This window comes from Platichthys flesus, chromosome 5 (assembly GCF_949316205.1).
Source record: "Platichthys flesus chromosome 5, fPlaFle2.1, whole genome shotgun sequence".
Classification (NCBI taxonomy): domain Eukaryota; kingdom Metazoa; phylum Chordata; class Actinopteri; order Pleuronectiformes; family Pleuronectidae; genus Platichthys; species Platichthys flesus.
Window position 1 is genome coordinate 25,195,966 of NC_084949.1, and position 22,198 is coordinate 25,218,163.

Sequence of the window (22,198 nt, forward strand, 5' to 3'; positions counted from 1 at the left end):
AAGATGCAAAAGCCCCAGACAGAGATTTCTGGAATTAGAAGCTGGATTATGAATCATTGGATTTAGGATTTACTGTGACCCTGTTTATTGTCGTGTTTTAATCACATTAATTCGTATCCAAATCCCCTCACCACCTTTAGTAGCAGTGAGCAGGAGGGAGAAGCTTCTTGTTTTATGTATAATTTCCCCTTGTTCGTAGGAGCCAGGTTATATGTTTGCCTAATTTCATTTGCGTCATTGTTGTTGCAGGGTAGTTAAGGGCCTATAGAGAATTCTTGTTTGTTGACTTTGCTCCTCTCTGAAGCTGATAAACTGCTCATCTCTTTTTGTAACTTATGCTCTGAGTGGGATGGGATGAGTGGGGAGCCACACCGCAGGTTATGTCTAGGTTTCGTCTAGACCATGGACAAAACCCATTTGGTGGGGGGGCCTACTTGTGCCCCTCAGTGTTTTCAACAGCATGGCTACGGCCCTGACACGTTGCAGCTGTCTGTGGATCACACTGGTCTGAACATAAGGTAAGATAAGATAAAATAAGATAAGATAAGATGATATGAGATGAGAAAGGTTAGGTTAGGTTAAGTTAAGATAAGATAAGATGAGATGAATTGTTAAGATGAAATATGTTAAGTTAAGATAAGTTAAGTTAAGTTAAGATGAGACGAGATAAGTTAAGTTAAGATACGATACGATAAGATAAGTCAAGATAAGATGAGATAAGTTAAGATAAGCTATGATAAGTTAAGTTATGTTAAGATAATGTTAAGTCAAGATAAGTTAAGTTAAGTAGAGATAAGATAAGTTAAGATAAATTAAGTTAAGTAGAGATAAGATAAGTTAAGATAAGTTATGATAAAATAAGTTAAGTTAAGTAGAGATAAGATAAGTTAAGATAAGTAAACATAAGATATATAAGTTAAGTTAAGTTAAGATAAGATAAGTAAATATAAGTTAAGTAAAGATAAGTTAAGTCAAGTCAAGTCAAGTCAAGATGAGATAAATTGAGATAAGTTAAGTTAAGTTAAGTTAAGTTAAGTTAAGTTAAGTTAAGTTAAGATGAGTTAAGTTGAATAAAGATAAGTTAAATCAAGTCAAGTCAAGATGAGATAAGTTGAGATAAGTTAAGTTAAATTAAGTTAAGATGAGTTAAGTTAAGTTAAGGTCTGTCCCCACACTGATGCTCGGTGTGTTTCCATGTGTTTAAGGAGAAGTCATCATGGCGGCGCCTCCTTTCATCATCACAGACACGTGACAGCAGCGCGCGCTTCTTCGCATCCTCGTGAGTGTCTTCTCCGTTGCCAGGACGACCAGAGGGGCTGACCCCGGCCACGTGACATGTTGCAGCAGTCGTAGTAGAGAGTGTGTGTGTCACAGAGTGTGTGTTACACAGTGTGTCGGTGTGTGTGTGTGTGTCGGTGTGTGTGTGTGTGCCGCCCCTCTCTCACTTCGCCCGGGCAGTCAGTGGAGCTGTTCGCCCGCAGACAGGCAGCTCACTCCGGGCAGAGAAAGATGGAGACGGCGAAGGCGACGGGGGATCGGATTTTCGCCGCGGAAGCCATCCTGAAGCGCCGCGTCCGCAAGGTGAGACACGCCGCCGCCGTCCCGCGTCTTTCGGCCGGCCTGCAGATGTTGGCCCTCGGTCAACACGGCACGGCTCGGCTCGGGTCCACTCGTGAACATGGAGCTCCAGCAGAGGCCTCGGTGCTGCCAGGTGCCTTTGGTTAGTCACAGCTAGCTCGAGGCTAACTAGCGCGGGCGAGTGGAAGCAGGGCAATAAACCAGCGACACAAAGAAGAGGCCAGGAGCGGAGGCAGGAGGGAAATGGAGGCGCCCGACTTCTCTGCTGCTCCGAGCTAACGGGAGCTAACGCTACACGGTCACTGTCTTCACCTCGGACCCGACTCATGTGGAAGGGGCTGCCCGCTCCTGCAGCCTCTGATTCACGGTCCACTGACACATTAGCCCCGGGTCCCGTGGAGGAGACCGAGGTTCACCGACCACAGCTGGCCGGGTTTTATCAGCCTGTTGTGGCTTGTGTACCATGAGAAGACCCCTTAAAGGAGGGCTGGATGCCATCTTAAGAGACTGGTGCACACAGCCAGGCCTCCAGTCACTGGACTTCCCAGTTGTGCCTCTGCTTGTTGGGATGCAGATGTGCTTCGTTGAGCCTGAACTGGGAAATTCCTGTGTCACAGCAGGAACTTTCCAGCTGTATCACATAGATAAAAGATATAAGAACATGCTCCACACAGCTATTATGTGTGTGGATAAATGTATATATATATATATATATTATAACGTTTTTTTCCATCATCGAACAAAACAAAACTATTTAAATGCAAACACAAAATCTTAAATGAAAAGGCGCAGAAAGAGGATGAATCTTATAAACACTGTTCCTATTTCACGAGACATTAATTAACGATGCAAATCATTCAATTATCTTAAAAATAAAACGAGCTTCAGGCAACACAGGCCCTCAAATCCTTCTATTAGTTCCTATGTTCATTGTTTTTAGACTCTAGACGGTTTGTTTGTTGGTGTTGTTCCACCAGCCACAGCTGATGAGGTTGTTTTTATTTGCCTGTTGTGGCTCGTATACGGGAAAAGACCCTATAAATAAAGGTCGGATGCCATCTTGAGAGACTGGTCCAGACCGTCAGGCCTCCAGTTACCGGCCCTTTTTCTGCCTGTTACAGAAGAAAGTTTTCCGGCACATAATGTACTTTACAAGATGTGAAAATACAACAACATGCTCCACAAAACTATACAAAGTCTGAGTATTAAATAGTGTCAAGAATTAACATATTATAATCGATTCGCTTGCACGTAAACAGAACTTCCATTTAAAGGCCCGATATTGTTTGATTTATTGAGATTGACTCGTCCTTTTTGGCAATGCAGATATTTAATGGTTACCGTGCAGCTCGAGTTCCCTCAGTGTGGAAAAAAGTTTGAGATAATCATGACTTCATCCAGTGAATGGGATTTTAAATGGGAGGGGATGATCTCAGCTGTAAGGCATCCCCCAACTAAACGTGATGGTCCCTAACTGAAATATAATTAAGAGCCAATATGATATTTGCCAGACGAGAATTGAACCTGACCAGGACGGAAACAAGGTTAAATTCATGTGATTATGATGTTCTGCTTGAAAAGCATCCTGCGGGATCTGATTCTGTGTAAATAACAAAAATCAGAGAAAAATAAAGTCACAGCTGCAAATGGATTCCAGATTGAAAGTATTTTATTTGGAAATCTCTCTTTATTGTCATATAATAGCTGCTTTCGCTTATCCACCTTCTCTCTCCCTTTTTTTTTTGCAGGGGAGCCTTGAATACCTGGTGAAATGGAAAGGATGGGCAATGAAGTAAGTGATGAATTTAATGTAAATATCACACGACCCTCGGTCTGTGGAAAACGAGGCATTTCTCTGTGTTGGCGTGCTTTTAAAATGTCTTCATAATAAACCTGAGATGAGGTCTAAGTGGATGTTGCTCTGTCCTTGTTCAGGCACAGCACTTGGGAGCCAGAGGAGAACATTCTGGATGACAGGCTGATAATGGGCTTTGAGCAAAAGTGAGTACACAATGACAGAACACACACAGTAGCTGCTTTCAGACACGCCGTCATGTCCGGGCATTTTCCTGGAGTCCTTTCTGGTTTCTGGCATAAATGTCAGTTTCTCCCGACATTTCCTGGAACTTTTCCTGCTAGCCCCTTCAGTAAAATATCCAGAAAACACCAGAGTGAGTCCATCTAAAAATACAGCTGCAAAAATGTCCAGAAAATTCACAGTGAGCCGGTGGGAGGGTTGATGGCGGCTCTGACAGGTGACGGACGCAAAACTGGAAGAATAAAAATATCTCAGAATGCAAAACGTAGGATTTTGGCTCTTAACCTCTGGTCTATTTTGTTTATTGAAGTTGTTAGTTCTTCTTCTTGTACAGTTTTTGTTACCTCCTGTGTCTCGTGGTGTTTCTACTTGCTCTGTCAGTGTCTTCACATTCTGAAATCCTTTATTTCCACTGCCAGGCCACTTGCGCTGCATGTGAGAGTCGATGTTAAGACTGAAGCTAAAACGGATACCGTGAAACTGACAAAACTGAAATGAGACATCAAGTGGAAACTAAATCACAAGACGACAGAGAGCGGCCGTCTTCAGGCAGCCTGTGTGTCTCACAGCTCTACTTTCAACACGCCCACAACCTTCACCAACCTTCTCATTTGATCCGTTTCATGTGTTTGCTCATCCAGACGTCTCACTCTGTTTTTAGCTTGTTGTTGCTTGTGTGTTGGTTTAACTGTCGTTTCTATTCTTCAGGGAACGGGACAGGGAAATGAACGGCCCGAAGAAGAGAGGACCGAAACCCAAAAACTTAGTCATGAAGGTAGATTTGGATTCTTTTAAATCTGCATGGACCTAAACTACATGTTCTTACTATTCAAATAGAGTTAGAGACACTTATGTGAGTGGGAGAGAAGTGGTGTCGTAGGTGGATTTAGATTTGAAAGGTTCCTTCAGGAAACGATACTTAAGTTTTCAGCTGCTGCCGAGCTGCAGTTCACTGTTTTGGGGTTTAATCGACATGTTGCTGAACTGATTCGATCTATTTTAAGGTCAAAACACCACATTCAAATTAAATCCTTATTAAATTGGGTTGGACATGTTTTTAGCTGAGGTACTCAAGCAGCATTTTCATGTATCTGCACCTGGACATAGTTTAATCCCAGAGATCATGAATTACCATGTTTTTATCTAACAAATCACAAAAAGCGTGATTCCTAGACTAACTATAGGAAGCAGGTTGAGTAATTTGCCATCCAATTTTTCAAATTAGCACCTTCTTTTTCTGTGAAGGTCAAAAACTCACTCCTGCAAACACGGTTTCTTACATTGATTGTTTCTTTCAGGCACGTGGTCATAAAAAGGAGCCGAGCAGCCAAGCCTCCACCGCTCGTCAGACCACATCACGCTCCACCTCCATCCGAGCACCTTCCTCCTCTTCTGCCACAGCTCGTCTTTTGCCATCTTCGTCCTCTTCCTCAACCGTCGCACCCTCTCCCAAACTCAACTCCCTCGCGACCACCCACAAGCTGAAGAAGGACATTCACCGTTGCCACAGGATGTCCAGGCGTCCTCTGCCCCGCCCGGACCCCACAGGGCCTTCTCTCTCTAACCCTGGAGGTTTCCCCTCCCGCATGCACGTCTCTCCGTTCTCCGAGACCGTCCGCATCCTCAACCGTAGGGTCAAACCTCGAGAGGTCAAGAGAGGTCGGATCATCCTCAACCTGAAGGTCATTGACAAGCCAGGCAGGGGTGGCACAGCTGCTGGCAGTAGGAATGTTTCAACAGGACGCCAGAACATCCCTTCACGCAATCGTATCATTGGGAAAAAGGGAGAGGCCCCATATAGACCTTTCCAGCCTCCTCTGAAGATGCTGGGGTTCCCGATGTACGGGAAGCCATTTGGGCTGCAGTGTGGAGGCCCTGCGGCTTTCCCTTCCAAGCCAGGGTCATGCTCCAGCACAGCAGCCGGGGCCGACCACACCACCTCCTCTCAGTACAAGTCACCTCCATCTCCTTCCAGCTCCAGCGGCTCTGACGGAAAATCTCCCACCACCTCCCAGCCTCCCACTGGAGCCTCACCTTCCAGCGAGGGTCCCAAGCCCAGTAAACCTCACACAGACACCCAGAAGGGGCAGAGCGCCCTGCCAGCCGCTCCCGCCCCATCCTCGGATGCAAACCCAGTGTTGTCAACGTCGCCCTTCCTCCCCTCCTCACCCTCGTCTTCCTTGGAAGACGAGGAGGAGGAGGAGGAGGAGGATGATGCCCTGGACCGCGTGGAGCCCTCAGAGGGATCCAGGAATAATCCTCGCCAATGCCAGGCTAAACGCCCAGCGCCCGCCACTCCCCAGTCCGTCCCAGCCGGGGACCTGAGCTCTGCCCCCACCGAACCCAAGAGGGTGCCTGCCGAGGGAGACCCTGACTGGTACCCCGAAATGGCGCCAAGCTGCAAGGATGTTGTGGTCACTGATGTCACCACCAACCTTGTCACCGTCACAATAAAAGAGTTCCCCTCCCCGGCCTCCTGCCCTGCCTCCCCCTCTGCCAGCCCCGAAAACGCCTCCTCCCCTCCCCCTGCGGTCCCGTCCGACGACCCCCCCCAAGCCAAGCCATAGGAGAGCAGATGTTATGAAGTCGTTTGCCATTGATAAGTAAATATCATGCCAGTGTTGCCACTTCAGCCCCTCCTACCTTTTCTTAAAGGTTTGTCCATATTTGTGTATCGATTAATGAAATGTAATGTAACTTTACACCACCCAGCCATTGAATAGTGGGAAAAAGCATATTTTTATTAAAAGGAGACTATATGAATTTGAAATGGGGCAGCTAATACGCCCTTGTTGTCACTTAAATTGCCATATTTTGATCAATTGCACATTACTGAGTCTCGGAGGCAGACGGAGAGAAAAGATTGTTTGTTTTCTTTCTCTTGTTCCAGACATAATGAGTTTAGCTTCTCTGGAGTAACACACATGGGAAGTGTTGTCAATCTGTTGTGTTGCTTGAGCCTTTATCAAACAACCTGTTTGTGCGTTTGAAAGAAACAAATCTATTTTCCGATCCACGCTCTGCGGCGGAGGCTGATCCAGACGGCCATCAGGTGTTACGCCAATTCCCGTCCCCCCTGTTCTCATCTGAAGTCCAGCTTGTTAATGATAAGTGAGGTGTTGTGTCTTTGCACTTAACACAGTTGGACTCATATATTGCATCAATACAGCGAGGTAAACGCAATGCACTTGACTGCATCAAAACAAAATGACCTGGTCTATGTAGTTCATCAATTTTTCAAGGCCTTTCCCTCTTGCTCTCTTGAACGCACATGCATATACGTACAGAAGGCGTTAGTATTGATATGCACGCACAACCTTAAAAGCTGCAAAGCAAAATACTAAAGCTGTAGTCTTTAAGTTATTGCTGTCCTTACTGTCTCTCCTTGCTTGCCTTGTTTTCTCACAACCCCACCACCTTTTTCTGTTACGTCCACCAAGACTCTAAACTGGCTTAGGGTTAGTCACGAGATATTCTCCTTTCAACGTTTTACTTCTCCCCATGTCGAGGTCTAGAGGGTCCGTGAGCTGAACACAGTTTAGACTGATGCTTCCATCGAGAGCAGCTAAAAATGTGTCCTTTGTTGAAGCTGTGAGCGACGTGGTTAGTGTTTGAAGTCTTGTGTCTTTTGGCTTGTTCAGAAACTTGACAGGTTTGCCTGTTTACCTTCAAAATGGCAAGTAGAGCAAAGATCTAGTTTGTTTGGCTGTTGTGGGTCTGTCTGTCAGTAAAGTGCTTTATTTGTCGTCTTCATGGCCACTCAGAGTCTTTGACAGTACAGACACTTGGAATGGTGGAGCCCGGGATGGAACCACCAACCTTCTGGTTAGTCAACGAACTGCCCGACTCCTGAGCTGCCTCTGATGGGAGCTGAGGTTCCCCTGCTGCTCTTGGATCAGTCACATTTTTTTTTTCATGAAGGGTAGAAATAGCAAAACAGTCCTTGAAACACACAACTTTGTGTGCGTCTGTCAGGGGCAGTTGGAAACGATGTCCTGTACCTCAATGGTCAGCCAATAATTTTCATGTCAGAAGGTTTGATTCTTTATCAATACTGTGTTCTTTCAGTTTGAGGGCAGGACGTATTGATTTCATGTTGTGATGCTCTCAGTCAAAACCATGCGCTTGCACTCGAATAGCCCCCGCTTGTGCTCAAACTGTTCACTTGTACTCAGATCTTTTTTCCGAACCACAGCTTCAGCTCTTCTCCTCTCGCTCACACATCTTTTGGGCACTAGTGAAATGTTTGCTGCTCTTTGATTTTTCCTATGATCTTCAATTTTATCTTCTGAGCTTGGATTTTTTTTGTCCAATTTCCCCGACCAATAGAATGTCAGGTGTATTGTTAAAAAATGAAATCGTCCATTACCCAGCCGCCCACACGTCCTTCACCTTGAAACTCTGACAAGCTCAATCTCTGCAGGTTTTTTTCAAGCCTTTCGAATGTCCCTCAAGAGGATCTGAAGTTCTCGACCCTTTGAACACAGACTCTAAAAGCTCTCTCTGGTCCTTTCTGCTCTTTCTCGACCTTCCCCGACTTCACTCGAGTGAACCTGTGTGTTACAGTTTTTAAAAACAATCTTCCGCATGTTCTGCCTTATAGCTGCTCCACTCAACCCCAGTTACACTCCAGGTGACGTTTGCCTCGTCTTACCCGGCTCCTCTCAGAGAGCGTGATCTAATACAAAAACACTCTCAAACCATAACTTTAACGTGGTAACTTTAAGAATCACCTCATCGTTAACTGTAATAACTCGACTGCTCTTGTTATCATCTTCTCTACAAGTCTACAAACACTGACGAGGGAGACGTCGCCTCCTCTCCTGTCACATACTGGATGGGTCTAGTCGGCGTCGATACTGTTTCAATACTCTGATAGGTTACATATGGAAGGATTTATTCCAAAAGTACAAATACATAATATGAAGAAATAGACACTGTTGTGAAAAGGTCAATATCTCAAATTCACATGAAGATACTTTAAGGAAGGACAGTTCTTAACTTCAGTCCGGTTTGGACGTGAAGCCTGAACGGATTGAATCGTTTTTAATTTTCCAGAAACACTATGAATTCAAGGATCATCTTCTTCGCTGAATGGATACTTCGCAGTTTGGGATAGATTTATTTCATCTACTTTATCTTTAATATCTTTAAGTGGTGGATAGAAGTGACTCTTGCAGTTGGTAGATGTGTAAGGTATTAGGCTGCTAAGCTACTTTCTCATACGGGGAAGCACAACTCAACTTAGTGGCCTCTCATTCAACCAAATAGGGCTGTTGATTTTGTTATTTGAATTTTTAAAGCTTTTTTTCCCCTTTTTGAATTTTGTTGCATTTATATATATATATGTATGATGTAATTTTAAGTGCTGGAGTAATTTGGCACTAATTGAGGAAAAAAGGAAGGATCCTTGTTTAAATGTATGGATAAATATGCTTAATGAATTTAAATTGTGCTTTTTAAGCTGTTTTTCCCTTTGTACTGTACTTTAATAGTTTGTTTTTTTAAATATGCATAATGGTGTTAATGTGATGCAGTTTATTTGAATGCCATTTAAAAAATAAAAAAAAAGTCCATCATGGGTTTGTGCAGAAGACGAACCCCCGACTGATTTTAATGTGTGAAGACTGCGGTTCTGTCTGGTTTTATGCTAATATGAATAATGTACATTGTATTGATGGTAATGACGAGGAGGTGGAGGATAACTATGACATTGAAATGTATCTGAACTTCTGAAGCATGTTTTGCAAACCCTTATTGTACAGATTATGTATTCAGTGTCATGTTAACTGTTACCGATGTTGCTTTCTGTGTTTCTTGTACAAGGCTTTTAATTAAAAGCTCCTTTAAAAAAAAACAGCTTGCTTCTATTTGCTTTTTCATTTGGTTTCCCCTAAGAACGACTTGAATATAGGACGTACAGGAGGCTACTGATTACACATAGAAGCAAACCCTTGAATGAACATCTACAGCCATTAAAATCACTCAAGTGAAGGTGAAAAAAATGTTCTACAGCTTCGTCCCTGAAAGAAAAACAGCAACACTATCCTGTAAAGCTTTTAAGGTTCCAGTGTTCAAAATGTCTGCCTTTCTTTTGTGCCTGGAATGAGCTCACTCCCCTCCCTGCAGAAGAGTGAGGGACCCTGACTGACACATCACACAGAGAGGAGTCCATTCGTTCTGTGACTTAATTGCTCAGATGGATGGATGGATGGATGGATGAATGGATAGATGGATGGATATTATCTAATCAAAACGAAGAAACAAGTTTATCTCAATAGAAATTAGTCTGTGCCGAAGCCAAGGCCCAACAGTCTCCTTCAGTTCAATCAAGTCGCACCAAATTATACACACTCTAAAGATCAGTTCCCTCAATATGACAGATTATTTCTATCAAGATCCATTAATCATTTCATGAGAACTTGGCCTATCTCACGATGTTACAAGGTGGTTTTAAAAACTGGATCCGTCCCTTTTCCCCAGATCAACACCAGAATGTAATGAATTCCTCTTTGACCAGTTCTCTCCTCTCTATTAAGTGATGTGCAAAGCTGTTGTGTAGTTTTTGATGATATCCAACAAGAAGTTAAATCCTCACCTCCTCGGCTATGATGCAAAACTGAGCAGACATACATAATGCATGATTCTCATAGAGGTAGTCACAGTCACTGCCGACGTGTAGATGGAGTCGAACGTGTTTGCACGTCAGGCCTTTTCACTGAACAAGTCTCCTACCACCATCAGTCCATAAGCCTGGTGCCACAAGGTGGCGCTGCTGAGCTGCTTTGATGCACTCAGAGCAGTGTGTGAGGGCCGGGGTGATGTTAAGGTCGTCTGGGCTTTCATCTCTCAGTGTTTTGATGTTGTGATGAGAAGCCACATACATAGAGACAGATTTTATTTATCTGTTTGCTGCTCAGACTCGTGAAGGATGTGAGGAGCAGAAGAGGAGGGATGTGATCCAGTGGTTTCTCCTCGCTGTGATCGTCTGTTTCCTCTCAGGCACGACACCACCAGGCTTATGAGCCAGATGGAACTGAACAGTGGTTTGATACGAGTGGCCTACATCTGCAAGTGTGTCTCTGTGTGTGTGTGTGTGTGTGTGTGTGAGTGTGTGTGTGTGTGTCCACCACCTCTGCAGATTAATCCACAATCTGGGCGACTGGTCACTGACTGGAGACGGGCTGGAGCCTCTGGTTGTATTCACACAATGATAAAAACCAGTTAATAAATTAAACCAATACAGGACAGCATAAGGTATAAGTGTTCATTACAAATGCAGAGAGTAGGATAAATAAAAACAACAAAGGCCAATAAATAGAAATACAAAACAATAGAGGATAAAAGGATTGAAAAGATGACATCACATGAACTGAATTATCGCTTAAATTTTAAATATTAAACATCTACGCTACATTTCAAACCAAACCATCAGAATTATATTTGTACAAACACACCCTCAGTTAATTATTTAACTATTCAGAGATTCAAATGGCTTTTATTCCACATTAAAGCCCTTGCATGAAAAGGATAAACTAAGAACTGTATTTCCATTCTCCAGTTTATAGAAAACATATTTTCCTGGATTCTTTAACTAATGTGATTCAGAGGTTTGAAGTTATTCTACATTCACATTAAACACTGACATAAACACCATGTGGATAAAAACAGGAGATGGAATAACGTAAAAGCTGGAACTATCTAGTTTTTATGCGAGTATGTTCCCTCTAGATATTTCAAACTCAAATCTTGTTTCACAAGCTTCAGTTTACGTCTGAGGGGAAGAAGAAGTCTCTGGAACATCACGGAGGAGAGACAGAAGTAAAACGGGGATTAATGCATCATGGAGGAGAGCTGATGCTCCACCGACTGAGCAGAAACTCAGCACCACGACGAGCTGCACTTTACATTCACTCCTGATCTGCACCAGAGAACTGAAATATCTCAGCGGCCGTTTGATGGATTGCCATGAAATGCTGTAACAGTGTTTTTTCGGTGCCTGCAGGATGAATCTAAAGGACTTTGATGATCCCCTGAGAGAAGAGGCCTTTTATTGGACAGATTAAACTTTGAACGAGGCCTCGTGTCCTCCTCAGGTATAACTTTGTTGGTTGTTAGTTTTCACAGATTCCTCCTGAGCTGCACTTCTCTGCATAAATGAAGCAACGGTGAGAGAGTCTTAAAGTGATTTATCCTGCGCTTGAAACTTTGGAGTGTTTGTTTGCTGAACGAGGCCACAGAGGAGGAGAGTGTCGGGGGTCGGATCGGAGGCTGCTGTTGGTGAGCTGCAGTTTGCACGGCCTCCTGGGAAAAAACACACATTCTCCATCTCCGCCTACTAAGACCAGAAACCTCAGTGTCGAGGCCCCAGAGCTTTTCTGTTTCTCCTTCTCCGTCGTCTTCTGTTATACAGAGCCTCCTCCTCCTCCTCCTCCTCCTCCTCCTCCTCCTCCTCCTCCTCCTCCTCACCATAAATTGCCTGTGAACTTCTTCTTTGCCCTTCAAATGCGATACTGTAAACTCTGTGGATACTACATGCAGATACACACACTTAACGATTTCAGTCCCCAGTAACTCTGTCGATTCAGTTGTGTGTCTGTGCATGACATATTAACACAAGTAGAACAATGAAATGAGGCAGCTACCCTCTTCTTATGTTTGAGTTTTACATTTTCTAAATCATGAATTCCATGGTTATGGTTGTTTTGAATGTTTTTCTGACCCTGAAGTCTGCAGGTCTCACAACCCCACACAGGCTTTATGAGGACCAGGGAAAATGTCCCCACAACGTCACAATGTCCTCACGGTATTGAACCAAAAGTGGCCCTTATAACTAAAGATAGACAAACACAAACACACACACACGCACACACACACGCACACGCACACGCACACGCACACGCACACGCACACGCACACACGCACATACATTGATCCATCAGCTCGCTCCTCCTCTCCCGCGGTCCCCATGGTAACGCGTGCGGAGGAGAGCAGCTTAGCAACAGAGAGAGAGAGAGAGAGAGAGAGAGAGAGAGAGAGAGAGAGAGAGAGAGAGAGAGAGAGAGAGAGAGAGAGAGAGAGGAAGCAGCTCTGGACCAGACATCGCGGAGCCCTCTATACACCGGAGCTACACGGAGCGAACAGCAGAACATCTGGAGAACATCCTCAACGTGTAAGTTCCTCATTTGATCTCACATGAGTGTAGATGATGATGATGATGATGATGATGATGGTGATGATGGTGATGATGGTGATGGTGAGTGTGATGATGGTGAGTGTGATGGTGGTGTGATGCAGCCTTCTCTCCGTCCTCCTCCTCCAGGATCCCGGGGTGTTTATCTGAGATCTCCGCACCCAGCATGAAGTTCGTGGTGGTGCTGGTGGGAGCGGGCAGCCTGGCCTTCCTCGGCGCCGTCATCTGCATCGTCGCCAGTGTTTATCCCCGGAAACAGTCCGCGCCGCTCGGCGACAACAGCACGCTGACGTCGGAGGCGCTGCTCCAGCCGCTGGAGCCCGGCTCGGTGGCTCACGCCGGGCCGCTGGGCGCGCTGCACGGAGCCGAGTCCTACGGAGGAGGCAACGGGCTCGGCGGGCTCGGACTGGAGGGTCCCACTCTGAACAAGCTCCACCTCGGCGAGGAGACGGGAGGAGGCTCCGCGAAGCAGTTCAGCTTCAGCCGCCTGATCTGCACCCCTGTGCCGGCGGGCGAGTGCAACACGAAGGACCTGCGGCGGGAGGAGCCGCAGGCGGACGAGCCGCTGTACGGAGCCGGGGACGAGGACTGGACCTACCTCCGCACCACCGCGGAGGAGCTCCGGCAGATGGTCCTGCAGCAGAACGACCAGATCCTCATGGACCAGAGGACCATCCGGGAGCTGACGGGCAAGCTGAGCGAGTGCGAGAGCGGCCTGGAGGACGACCGGACCGTCCCGGAGCGGAGCATCGGGGTGTGGAGCGGGAACCGGCGCGTCATGGCCGGGGACGAGGTGAGCTCCTCCACCGCGGCGCAGCTGCAGACGGCGCGGGCCGTGGAGGAGCTGGCCCGGGCCATCATGGACCTGAAGGACCGCATAGAGAAGCTGGAGGTGAGTCCAGGGCGGAGTCGTGGTCCCTGCGGCTCCACATTTGTCTGACAGCAGGAGATGGGGACTCATACCAGAATTATGACTCAGCCATTGTTCTGCAGGGACTAATTTAGACCTGAACACCCACTTCTCCCAGTATGAAGCCCAGTTTAAGACCTCTGGGTGAAAGTGAAATGATACTTTTCAGATATTTTCTATTACTTAACTAAAATCAGCCTCAAACGTTAAGTTTAGTAAAGATCACATCCCTCTGCTGCTGTCAGAGGTGAAGGCTTCACATGATCTTCCTCTCCTCCAGCTTTTATCTTCACTCACAAGTCACTCCTCATCACTTTTTATTATGCACACGCTCCCCCCCCCATGGCCCTCACCCCCCCAGCCACCCCCCTCCCGACTGGTGTCAGCCGCCTCTCCCCTCCCATCTCTGCATCCAGCTGCAGGAGAGGGAGGATAAATAAGAGATGAAGCTGGCTGGACAGGAAGGAGGAGGGTGGTGCTGTTGATGGAGGAGAGTCAGGTGTGTGTGTGTGTGTGTGTGTATGTTGAGAGTGAGATGTATAGATGCTACACACACACACACACACAAACACACACTGCCGCATCACTGCTTCCCTGTGCACAGTCAGGTACAAGGTTGTCTCTGTCAGTGTGAATTTATATCTGGACGTCCACATCTCGTCCTGCCTCAGCAGCTCTGTTGATATTATATATCGCCCTATCGCTTTTTGTAAACAGTCCCTGGTGCAGAGTGAAGTTAGAGAGCGTTGTGTTCGTCCTGCTGACTGTCATGGTATTTATAGTTGGATGCTGACTCGCAGACGTCCCATGTTGCAGGACAAAGAACACTGTCAGTCCCTGGTAGTTGTGTCTTGTGCAGAAGTGCGAGTGTTGTGTGTGTCAGGGTGCATGAGTGAGGGTGGACTCTGTTCATTTGAGTCCGTGCATGAAATATAACACAAGTAGACACAATGAAATGAGGCAACAACCCCTCAGGGGACATTTTTCATGTTTCTCTGCAAACCAAAGGGAAGAAACTGCTTTAGTTGTGATTGCAAAATCAAATCCAAACACAAAATGATGCAGGCGTGCACACACACACAGACACACACACATACACACAGACACACACACGGGGTGTAATTTTTCTAGCAGTTGTCTCCTTTGCTCTGCAGGAAGAATTTGCATTGACTTGCATTATTTCCTGCAGAATCACTCAGACTTTAATCACAGGTCATATTCTATATATATATTTATTTTAATAAACCTGCCTCAGCTCCTGCCTTTTTATTATTTATCGCCCTCATAGCGTCTGAGGCTCAAATTGCAGCAATTTTCCATCTTCAACGATTAATTCTCGTACTGTCGCTGTTGGTCTCTTATACTTTTTATGAATACAACCCCCCCTCCCCCCCTCGCTTTGCTTTTTCTCCTCTTCCCTCAGAATCATTTCCATCACGACCCTACTGAACAGTAACATGCTTCTCTTTATGCTGATATGATTCTACTTGTTCCTTTATGTTAAATGTCCTAACGTCCTCCATGTGCAGCTGAGTGGGAACAAAAGGTCCAGGACCAGATGTTCACTGTAACAATAACATAGAATCAATCAGAATAATCACAATCTCTCCAGCAGCGATCCTAAAGCTCACTGATCAGTATGTAATCATTGATATATCAAAACATTACACACACTTTATAAAGAAGACAGAGTCTGAGATGTTTGTGTATTTAATGCCACAGGCAGAATCTGAAGTCCAATGGAAGGAAATTAATTATTAGCAGAGCATTTCATCTTTAGATCTTCATTAGGGACAAACTGTAAAAAGGAATCTCAGATCTTCCAAAAAGAGCACACATGGGAGATTGAGAAAAATCCAAATCCAGTGGAAGCTTCACAGACACAACTCATCACAAAGGCTGAGGATGATCCAGAATGAAAACTATGAGAACATGAATGAAAAGCAGAGCAGTGCTGAGCATGTTCAGCTTCTGAGCGCAGCAGGAAGGTGTCACGACTGTCAACCCTTTAAAAAACATTGATGCTACATAGAGAAATACATTTTCATGTCCTATCTGTGAATTATACGTTGACACTACAAGTGCTAATCTGTACCTCAACTATCAATCAACAATAATTTATAAAATTAAAATCATGCTGTATTGAAGAAGATGCAGGATTCAGGGTCTTCCTCATTGGCTTCACTTTCTGTACCCGGAGTCTACGTCCAGTCAGAAAACTGCTATTCTCTTCTATAAGCTATCTCCACTAAACCCTGTTGATAGTGTTTTCTTTTATCATTTCTCTTTACATCTTTGTTCTGGAGTTTTTTATCTTTAATATTTTAAATACCTCCCTAACCTGTGTTTCCCCTCGTCCCTCCCTCGCAGGCGGAGATAGGCCCGGCTGCACTGAACCTCACCGACTCGTCCCTGGGTGCAAGCAGCAGCAGTAACACTGGCAGCAGCAGCAGCAGCAGCGGGGGCAGCCCGGGTGGTAACACCGTCAAGGCCCCTGCTCCACCCGCCGGTAGTGCTCCCTCCCCACCTGCAGCCGCCGCCCCAGCCGGCCGCCGTCCCGCCTCCCCAGCCTCCCCCGCATCCCCTGCCCTCAAACCCCCCTCTCCCAAAGTGTCCCCCGGGCGTGGAAAGGGCACCTGGAGGGTGGAGGACCTGGAGGGGGAGCTGGAGCGGAAGATAAAGATGTTGGAGAAGGAGCGGCAGGCCATGAGGAAGGAGACGCATGGGCAGCACGAGAAGATCAACCAGGGGCTGGACACGGTCAACCACCGCGTCACCGAGCTGGAACACAGTGAGTGTGGGGGGTGGATGTATGGATGACCTGTTTAGAGAGGATGTCAGACCACAGTGTCCCTGAGCTGACTCACAGGAGAGCTGACACGTTAATGAGCTCGGTGGGCAGATGGTGTCACCGCTGCAGAGGAGAGGCTGTAGATTCAAACGAGGTGATTCACGACTGACGGCTGTGAAATGTCAAATGAGGCCAGGAAGGGGAAATATGAATGAAATGGAAGTAAAAGCTCCCAAAATCAATTACTGCCCCCTCCCCCGAGGAACATGCACATCCTCATAATAAATATATATTAATACATGTTTGTGATGCAGTCGGGAAAGGTCACATTGGTTCGGAGAGCTAACGATGGGAGAAGAGGAGAGAGACGGATAAAAAGAGAAATCACTTCTCTTTTTTATCTCCGTCACTCCCCCGACCTCTCCGGCTGTCTCCTCATCCTCCAGCTGCAGCCTCTTCTCTGTGGCCTCGAGTCAGAAGAGCCCCTCATTACCTGTAACAGGCGCTGTGGGGGCGTTTGTGTACCAACCGGCGGGGACAAGCACTAATGACAGTGTGTCCTTGTGTGAATGGGCCATTAACACAGCGACAACACTTCTTCTCAGCCTCGTCTCTGCACCTCCCTCCCTCCCTCCCTGACTGTCTCTCTCTCTCTCTCCTCCGTCAGCGCTGACAGAGCCGTCGTTCCCCGATGGCTTCGTCCTCTCCTTCCCCATGCGCACCAACTACATGTACGGCCTGGTGAGGAAGGAGATCAGTGAGATGTACGCCTTCACGGCCTGCGTGTGGTTGAAGGCCAAAGAAGGAGGCATCGGGACGCCCTTCTCCTACTCGGTGCCGGGGCAGCCCAACGAGCTGGTGCTGCTGCAGGGCGTCCACAATCCCGTGGAGCTGCTCATCAACGACAAGGTATGTGCAACGTTGTTTATTGTGTTGTGTGTTTTGTGTTGTGCGAGGGAAATTAATGACTTCTTCTGGTGGAAAAAGATTGAGCATATTGCACCCTGCAGGCTTCCTTCTAATTAGTCAGGCAGAAATAGAACGAAATGGAAATCGTTATTAGTTTATGATTCCGATCTCGGACCCCGTGGGTTATCCAGGGGATGAATGAGCCTCGGGGGGGGAAGGGGCTGTACTTTGGGGAGTCGGCCCAAGACTCACTGCACATTGTTTACAGTTTTTGGATACGTGTGTTGATTTCCCTCTGTGCTTTACCAACCATTAAAACGGATGGTGCTCTTGAGCAACGCATTGAATAATTCAAAAACTGAATTTTAATAACAGTGATTTACCGGAGACTGAATTCAACAGCAAATGGGGACATTTCATTTGAATATAATATTTTTCTTCCAGAATAAGATGGTGCCAGAAGAGCCTGTGTCGTCTTTTTATTTTGTTACGTTTGTTGTGGGTCCTCAGCAAACATATGTTACCGAGGGGCGCGGCACACAGGGCAGCTCCAGCCAGCTGTCGTTTTATGTTGTGTGTTACTGTTTTCTTTTTATAGAGCTTAAGGCTAATAGGCCCCCTGGCAGAGCGGAGAGCTGGTCTGCAGCAGCGATGGGAGGCAGGTTGGGGCCGGACTGAGTTCTGCTGACACACACCTGTCAGGGGAGGGTGTAACCACTGCCACTGTTCTCTCTCACCCCTAGGTGGCGCAGCTGCCCCTGTCCCTACCGCAGGACGAGTGGCAGCACATCTGTGTCAGCTGGACCCTGAGGGACGGAGTGTGGAAGGCCTATCAGGGCGGCAAGCTGAAGGGCAGGGGGGAGGGGCTGGCTGCCTGGCACCCCATCAAACCAGGAGGGGTCCTCATACTGGGACAGGAGCAGGTGAGACGGACGGAGGGAAGAACTTCTGATGTATGGACATTGGACCGATTGGTGGATGAACAGATATATGGATGGACCTGAATAATAATTTGGTGGATGAATCATCAGATTGATTGATGGATGCAAGAATAGAAAGATGGATGGATGATGGATGATGGACCTGTAAATGAATGGATGGATGGATATTCAATTTGGTGGATGAATCAGCGGATGGATGAATGTACAGATAGATGAATGGATGGATGAATGGATGGATGAAAGGTTCAATCGATGAATCATCAAATGGATGAATCATCAAATGGATGGATGAATAAACCGATGGATGAATAAAGTCTTTGAGGGCTGCACCGGCAGCTTTTCACACATGAACAGACAGAAACCTGAAGCCCCCCCCCCCCTCTTTCCTTCATTAGTGAGGCAGCCACGTTAAATAACCTTTATGAAATCTGACATTATCCGTCCTCCTCTGTGTCACGAGAGCGACACAGAGGCCGTGCAGCTTCTCATCGTCAGCGCATAAAGGTTCTGATCAGAGCCGTGGGCCCGAAGCTGCAGTGATGCAACAACACTTGATTTAATGGACATTTTCTAAAGAGAGGGAGAGGTGGGGGGGGGGGGAGAGAGGGAGAGTGCTTTATTAATCTGTCTGGTGGATGGATGCTGATCCCGGTACTTTCCCTTCACAAAGATGCTTTGAATGGACTTTAAAAAAAAAAAAAAAAAAAATGTTTTGAAAAAGAGGAATCATCAAAACATGATATTTCTTTTTATGGATAAAGCTTTAGCTGCAGTTTCACTCTCACTGGACCAGAAAAAAACAACCACAGTATTTACTTCACAGCAAAGTCCTGTAGTTCTCATGATTAGACTTTATATAATAACTTCAATATACGACATGTATACATCCAGAAAAGTACATTATTGGAACATGTTTTAAGAAGGACTCACAATAACTTTCAATTTCAAGAGGTACTGGTCTCCACGAACGGCTGACATACAAAACACAAACAGTAAACATGGCCCCAGTACTTCCTGTGTCACTGGTCAGTGGGGGGGACTCTTGGTTGATCATGCTAACCTTTCCACGTCCCACCATTCTAACTCTTTGTCAACCTCCCTCTCCTCCTGAAGGACACGCTGGGCGGGCGATTCGACGCCTCCCAGGCCCTGGTCGGGGAGCTTTCCCAGTTCAACCTGTGGGACCGGGTGCTGAAGCCCATAGAGGTGGCTGCCCTGGCCGAGTGCAGCTCCCCCGCGCTCGGCAACATCGCCCCCTGGACCGACCTGGACGTGGATGTGTACGGCGGGGCGACCAAGGAGTCCCTGGACCCCTGCCACGCCGCCCAGAGGTCCAACCCCTCCAGCCCCAAACAGTGAGGGCGGGCGGAGAGCACTCGGCCAGGGGCGGTCGGGCTACAGGTCGTGTTACCAGTGGATTCCGGCGTTTCAAGACACGTCATATTGGACTTTACAGTATATTTATTTGTTTGGGGGAGGAAACCTTTGAGGTGGATTGAATGTTATAGACCTCCGTGGTCGTTCAGAGGTGGTGGTGTATCTGTTTTGTTTTCTGTGTTGGTGTCCACGCTCGTGTGTTAACTTCTGCAGTGAGATACAATGAGTTAGCGAAGGCTGCATGGGTGGATCAACTTTCTGGCATGAACCGGACAAAATGGAATATTTCCATAAGCGATTATTAATTGCTACTGGTTAAATGTACCGATGTCTACTGTGGGTGATAGAGTGTTGGGCCAGTTAACTTCACGGGGTGATCCAGGCAGAGCGTTGGGTTTGGAGGCCGATATGGACGAACCTCTCATGATGACATATCCAATCCTTCTCTTCATTTTACAGACACAAAGCTTTATCTTTGTATTGTTGTGTCCAGTTAGCGCAAAGTCCTGCTATCATGGTGAACAGTGAAAAAAGGAGTTTTGTTCTTTTTGTTGTGACTCTATATGATCCCGTCGAATAACGTCTGTGTTCTTCTAAGTTTTCTATATTGAGTACCATGACTTGGTGAACCGGTGGTCTTATAAATGTACAGTATATTGTGTAATGTATCTCTGCTGATTGTTGCTCTGTGCCAGTCTGCTGTCGCCTCACACACAAACACACAACTCACACTGCTGCAGTGTCAGGTCGCAGCTTTTGATTGACGTCTGAAATGAACACTGGATGTGTAACTCACACACCGATCACACACCGAGGCTCCATCCACACAAAGTTCTACTTTTAAAAAAACAATTCACTTCCACTCTGGAGTTTTCAATCCCCTGAAACCAGGACTGTGTTGTAACATGAACTGGTCTAAACGGAGCAGGGCCAGTTTACTCTAATGGTCATGTGATGTGCTTTTCCAGATGTGTGGACTGGGATTCTTATGCTCGGCTCACATGTAAGCGTTGTGTTAATGCGTTGCGGTGGGCGTGACCTATTTTTGATGGCATAACGATCATCATTACGACGACAAAACACACAACTAGTTATCAATACAGTGATAAAGAGCAGCTCATGGGAAATAAAATCCACAACCAGATGAACACACACCAGGTTCAACAGCTGCTGACCCTGCCTCTGCTTTCATATTGACGTTTGTGGAGGTTGTGTTGCTCTGTGGCAGAAGGTTTGCAGTTCAACTCCCGAAACCCTCCCAGCACCAATTTCCTAAATTTCCCTCGGGATCAACAAGTGTCCATCTATCGATCTGTTTGATTGGCTAGCAGCTGCTCTTGAGTGTTGGCTTGAACACGATTTCATTGGCTGGAACCTACATGATAGGTTGAGCTCTGCAGCAAGAGCAACACAACGGACCCACAATGCAACAGATGAAAGATGCCATCAGCCCCTTCAAAGTAAATTATGGTTATGGTTGAAGTGTCCAACGCAGATGTGTGAGTCCAGTGTAACAGAGTGACAAACACACAAGTGGATGGAGATGGTTTTAAAAGGAGAACGTACCAGTGTGGATGAAGCCTGACCTCAGAGCAGCTTCTCTGACTTTGTGATGTTTCCTTGAATGTAATCCAGATGGAATGTGAGTTAATGTGCATGACCAGGGTCAAACCTGCTGTCACCTCAGAAACAAAGTAGAAATGTCGGTGTCCCTGAACTGCCCCCCCCCCCCCCCCCCCCCCCACGCTCTCTGAAGTACACAGATGTCTGTAAGTAAATCACATCCTCACAGAACACATGATTTACTCTATGATGACCATTTTGTACTGTACATCCAGCTCGGTGTAACAGATCAGCATGAAGTGTTTGTGTTTATTTAACCTCAGAGCGGACAAACTGAAAAACACACAAACCAAATGAATAAATAGATTCTAAACAGAACATGTGACGCATTTGATTCCCACATCATCTCCTTCTTAATCCTGAAGCTGTTGAAATGTTAGTGACTGAGACATTTTAACATTTCAAAACGATGTAATGGCTCTTTTACATAACGTGGGATGGAAAGTTGCAATGGAAATCATCAGGTTGATTTATTGCTTAATAATAACAATATAATATATCTTATTCCTGACAGTAATGCAGTATAGAATTAAATAAAACATGGTGGAGACCAAAGGCTGGAAGCAAACACACCAGGATGTATTTATCTGGTGTAGAGCAAAATATATATTTATCTATGCTGTGATGCTGAAATCTCCCATTTCTGAGATTAGTCCTAATCTTCCGTTCGCTTTGGTTCAATGCAAATTCAAAATGGTCCTCATAGGAATTCGAGAGGGTTGAGGGTTTGAATCTCAAAATCCTGTCAGTTGTACCTCCAGACGTCAGCCTGTACGATTACAACACTACACACTGAGTTGTAAAGTGCCTGCCTGGGCTCTGATGCCCGAAAAGTTTA

General features: G+C 46.2%; 1 protein-coding gene across 1 annotated transcript; it reads left to right on the forward strand.

Annotated features, from left to right (window-relative positions):
* Nucleotides 1–1,313: 1,313 nt before the first annotated feature.
* On the forward strand, nt 1,314–21,463 carry cbx6a (chromobox homolog 6a). Its single transcript, XM_062387402.1, has 11 exons — nt 1,314–1,581; nt 3,327–3,370; nt 3,514–3,579; nt 4,325–4,391; nt 4,915–6,180; nt 12,685–12,788; nt 12,939–13,701; nt 16,090–16,510; nt 17,178–17,419; nt 18,163–18,342; nt 19,474–21,463. Exons 1-11 carry the CDS (start codon nt 1,510–1,512, stop codon nt 19,717–19,719), a joined length of 3,471 nt encoding a protein of 1,156 aa, XP_062243386.1. The 5' UTR covers nt 1,314–1,509; the 3' UTR covers nt 19,720–21,463.
* The last annotated feature ends 735 nt before the right edge of the window (nt 21,464–22,198 follow it).